General features: G+C 25.5%; 1 protein-coding gene across 1 annotated transcript; it reads right to left on the reverse strand.

Moving 5' to 3' along the window:
• Positions 1–233: 233 nt before the first annotated feature.
• LOAG_11979 (hypothetical protein) lies at positions 234–1,082 on the reverse strand (the record flags this gene model as incomplete). Its single annotated transcript, XM_003147495.1, has 4 exons — positions 234–371; positions 461–658; positions 867–929; positions 999–1,082. The coding sequence occupies 4 exons, from the start codon at positions 1,080–1,082 to the stop codon at positions 234–236; spliced, it is 483 nt and encodes a 160-aa protein (XP_003147543.1).
• Positions 1,083–5,856: the final 4,774 nt, after the last annotated feature.

The following is a 5,856-nucleotide window of genomic DNA, read 5'->3' on the forward strand; positions in this document are numbered from 1 at the left end:
TTATTATTATTATTATTATTATTATTATTATTATTATTATTATTATTATTATTATTATTATTATTATTATTATTATTATTATTATCATTATTATTATTATTATTATTATTGTTATTGCTGTTATTATTATTATTAATTATTATTGTCAATTATTTGTTTTCATTCCTTTTTCTGCTATTTTGGAAAATAAAACGAGTAATAAATAAGTAGTAATTATTAAATGACAAGATAGCCTACTTTTGTCCACATTTTTGGCATGTTAATGCCATCATTTTTTCATAACTTGACATTTGACGTCGACGAGTGTTATCCGCAACTAACGTTGGCACAATATATGACGTTTGGTCTTTTGTTTCATCCAATAAAATTTGCTTAAAAAAATTACCATTCTTTTTTCTGTCTAATAAATATGCTATGATCAAAACAATAACAACAATATAATATGAATTCAAAAACTTACATTCGCTGAAAAGTGAGAAATTTCGTGTGACAAATTTTCCATAAATTGAACATTATTCTCAAGATTGGTATTACCATTAATTTTTTGTCCTTCATTTTCACTACAGTATTTCGAATGACAGTCATTTTTCCACCTAGTAGGATTTACCGTATCCGAAGTAATTTCCGTTGAAAACAAACTATCATCCTTAATATCGCGCTTGAATAGGAATTAATAATTGATTATTGCATGTAATATAAGATGGAGAAAAAAAAAAATTGGAGCAAAAAGTAATTAGTGTAAGTGAAAAAAAAAATCTTAGAGAATAAAAAGTTCATTTTTTTTAAAATTTATTACTTACAAGCTTAATTTCAAGGTTAGAATTTGATGAAGAATTGAATTTTAAATTAAAAAGTTTAATTTCAACCTTAACTGAAATTGTTCCTGATCCGAAAGTACTTGTCGAATCATCAATCGGTGCTTCCTTTTCCTAAATTTTAAAATTTTTGGGAAAAATTATTTCACTCATACTTTTCTTATTAACATAATTTTTTCAAACCTCATATTCTAAATTGCGATAACAATTGGTGTTTTTGGAGGAGCATAATGATGTATCGGAATTTGTTGATCCACTATCACTCATATTCCAGTAAAAATCAATATCTTGATGCGGAAATGCTATAAACTATTGATTTGATAAAATACAACCTGATTTGTTAAACTATTGATTTGACAAAATACAACCTGATTTGTTAAACTATTGATTTGACAAAATACAATCTTAAAAAAGGCAAAAAAAAAAGTCAAATAATCATAGTTTAATTGAAAATTTTTGATGATATTGATAATTTTTATTAAACCAATAGCAAAAAATATTCCAAAATTAAAATCTCTCAAATTTAGGAAATTCTCAATCTAATCTTAATTTTAAAAAATAAACTATAAAAACTAACCATAAGTAACAATTACAACCTTTTCCTTCTCTATTGAAGTGATACATGATCGAAAATGATCATTGAACATTTGTGATAAATCTTCATTTGGATGTGAACTTTTTAAATGAATTATGAAACTATAAAAAAAAAAGGAAGGTTCAATGATCGATGAATTATTTGAAAAATTTTTTCAAACAAAATTTTATATAAAATATTTTTGTTACTTATAGCAAAAATTGGCATTGAAAAATTTTTATGTAAATTAAATTAAATATAACTAACCTTTGTAATGTAAATATATATGCGTTACAAAATGTGCATTTGAAAGATAAAACATGCGATGTCACATCCTGCAAATGTCATTCAATTGTATCGTATCGTTAATGCTTTAGAAAGAAATGATTATATTAACATCATTTAATTTTTTTTTAAATTTATAATTCTAATTAAATCTAATTTGTTGACTGTTACAAATATCCATTAAATTTTTTTTCAAAACAGCACTTCGTTACAAATAAACAAAACAATTTTCTTTGAAGATACCTCATAAAAAGGTACATTCAATGAAATTGGTTTAATCATTTTTTGATTTTTTATTCCTACAAATCGTTTATTTATTCTTGTGGAGCATAAATAAGATGAAACCAGATTTCTTTCATCTCGCAACTTTTGATTATTCCACTGAAAAAAAGCATAATGAAATATTAAAAAAGCATTTAACATTGCTATTACTTTTTTTTTTTAAATGATTTATCAAATTTTTAGGAAAATATGAAAAGTTATAACTATGAGAGTGAAAAATTTTTAATAACAATATTTTGAATTTATTCAATAATATGATCTAAATTTAAGATATGATTATCATTGATATGATATGCAATTTAAATAGGTTATAATAGCATTAACATAACCTTTCGTTGTTTCGTCGTCCACTTCATATCAATCCTATTCCTTAACAAAAATGGTCAAAGCATTTTGCAATAAACTATAGGAAAATTTGTGAAAAAGATAAGAAATTAAACGATTATTTTAAATTGTAACTGATAAAATCATTTGTGAAATAAATCTATTTTATAATTGTGTTTAATTATAATTCAAATTTTAATTGGTGCTTAAAATTTTGACAAAAATTTGAAATATTATAGTTTATGTTAAACGATTGTTCATTCATTGATTTGGATAATCAATCATGTATGTAGCGAAGGAAAGAAAGAGAGAGAGAGAGAGAGAAAAAAATCTCTTGGAAGGTAAGTAAATTGAATAATTTTGATAGATAAATTGATTGATAACTTAAATTAGAAATAATTGGATAATTAATAATATAGTAAAGTAAAATCAAATAATCCTTTAATGTATTAGCCAATTTTGAAGAAACTAGAAAATGTTATCAAAAATTTCAATTTCTATCTAAGCAATTCATGAAATTAATTCAAAGCTAACCTTTCCTGTCACATATCATGACAGCATGATTTTACAACCTGAAACAAAATTCTGGAATAGTTAGCAAAATTTCATGGAATTATTACAAGTAAGGAATAATGAGCGGAATTGATCACCAAAAAATTCTGTAATAATTACCCGTAAATAGAAAGAATATTACAATAGCACAGATGGTATTGCAGTGATACTGATAAGATGAACAATTATTCAGGATGTTTTATGAATTTATGATAAAATTGATAAAATCCGAGTTAAAAAAAATTCCGTTTCCTTTAAATACCAATAATGCATATAAGTTAACATCAGTTTAATTAAGCAATATTAAAGAAAATCTGATGATGTTTTGTTTCTCATCTACTTATGAATGATAAGTGTGATAACGAAAGCAATAGGAACGATTGAAATTATTTTTTTTTTTTTGAAAAGACTAACTTTAATGATTTTAAACAGAAGGAATGCCATGATAACGATAAAAGGTGACAACAATTGATTCCATAAAATACCATCGAATACAATGGAAAAATTTAAGGGAAATTTGTCAAACTGGTTATTGATAACAAATGATTATCAATGAAATGAGCAATTTGTTCACATTGAATAGTTGAATAATGTCAACGAAAATTATTCGTTTATCAATTGATTGAAATGAAATCAATCAAACGGATTAAATTTTGCTTTCGAATTTGGCATTCTTGAAAGAAATCAATTTAAAATTTATATATCACTCCATGAATGCTTCTTTTTCCATTTTCTAATTTTACAAGATGATACCAAACGTATTGATTGATCTTTCTTTGCTTTTTCTGTTAATTGAAATTTGAATTTAACAAATTCAATTGTTAGTAATAACCAAAGATCATCATATAAACATGATAGTAATTCGAGAAATTGTGGCCTAATTTTTTCCCGTTTCTATGGATTGAAATTTCGATTTCATATGAAATCCTTATATCACCATAGATCAAAGATTAAATAGTATTTTGGTATGATTAAAAATCAATTAAGACTTTTTTAATAAAGAATTTGGGCAATGTTAAGAATTGAGTTAGTTATACTGGACGGAAGAAATTACTGATAATATCACACATGAAATTATTCCCTTCAAATTAAATTATTTTAATCATTAACATATAGCAAAAATTCTTATAAATTTAGTATTGGAAATAACAAAAATCTCTCACTAATTCAATGATATTATCATAAGCATAAGCTTATCAGTGCTATATATAGCTTGTATAAAATGATAATTAATGAGGAATACAATTACAATATGAAATTATAAATTACAACAATTTTATAGTCGCATTATCTGGACTTCGTTCTTTTAATATACTATTTAATTCCGCCTTACAGTTTTCTGTTCATTTTCAGAATCCACGAATAACAGTGATTTAAACCGGAACGGTTTTAACCTTAAAGGTTTACGGATGAATTCCGTAAGATTTATATATTTACTTGTCATCTGCTTCCGCTAAAAGATTAGCATTCCTCAGATTATAATATTCATTTTGGTTTCAGTTCATTTCATTTTAATGTATACGTACTTTTTTTTTTTTAATTCCTATTCATTTATGGCAATCATTACCGATAATATTATAACACTTTTGGTATTAATATCCGGAAAAAAGGATGAGAAAAGGAAATGTCATTTCGGATAGAATCAACAGAAACAATATCAACAATGTATAACTGTCACCATAAAACAGGTATTCATTATTATTCATCAAATGTCACTGCAATTAATAAGCTATCATAGTTTAATTAAAACTTTATGAATGACAAAAAAAAAAGAAAACTGAAAGCAGAAGAGTTGTGATAGGTTTGGGATAGAAAATTGACAGAAATAATATTTACGTTAATCTTCTTCCAGTCCTTCTGCTGCCTTTTCATTCCCTCCATACATTTTCCTGATGCATCATCGGCTATTTGCATATTCAATAAATTTACATTTCAACGTACAGACACACACAGGCACACACACACACACATATACATACACACACAGACATGGACAGACACATTCATGCAGAATGTATAATTGATATATTCCAGCATATATCCCATTCCTTTGACCATTCTCACAATTCAATTCCCAATCCAAAGTGAGCATAATTTGAATTGCAATGAAGAAAGAGAAGGAATCGATCAGGGAAATTTGCATAATCTGAAAAACGCTTTTTCCAGAATTTTCCCTATGCTACTATTTCATGAATTATTTGCTTATCTCCAATGCAACTATTGTCACATTACGCTATCTCATTCATTCTCTTCCGTACCAGAACTGTATCATCCTACTTACTTTCTTTTGTACCAGACTTATACCACTCTAACTTATTCATTCCTCATTCGAAACTATATCATCCCATTTGTTTCATTTCTGTATCCGAATCATAACCATCCGATTTGTTACATACCGGATACATCATCTCATTCGTTTCTGTCATATACTAAAACAAAATTGGCTGATTCATTTTGTTTTTTTTTTTGCACCAGAATTTGAAAAAACAAGTGAAAATAAAATTAGTTGAAGTGACCATTGGCCATTTTTTTTTTTTTTTTTAGAAAAAGAAAAGAAAAAATGAAGAGAAAAAAGAAAAAAATTCCTCGACCAATAATATGTAAACATTCATTTTCGTTAATAAAAAAAAAAAAAAAACTACAAAAAAAAAAATTATTTCGTTCCTTTCCAATTCATTGTGATTATTTAAATGTAAATTCTTGAATAGAAATGAAATTTTAATCAGGAAATTGATTTAACATTTCAATAATACTCCATCAATTGATCATATCAGAAAATGCTAAAGAAAAAAAAAAAAATAATTAATTAAGTGTTCTCTACCTGGTGTACAATGTTCTCATAATTATGTCTGTCAACGTACTTTTCTATCCATTTGTACTTTTCATTTTCAATTTCATATAAATTCTATTTACATTTTCTTTCATATTTTCCGAAATCGAACTGAAATTGACCTCTGTAATGCAGGTCACTTATAGATTCTGAAACTTGAGGTATACAATACAGGTGACCTGTTTTTTTCCATG

The sequence above is a fragment of the Loa loa genome (assembly GCF_000183805.2).
Source record: "Loa loa unplaced genomic scaffold supercont3.361, whole genome shotgun sequence".
Classification (NCBI taxonomy): domain Eukaryota; kingdom Metazoa; phylum Nematoda; class Chromadorea; order Rhabditida; family Onchocercidae; genus Loa; species Loa loa.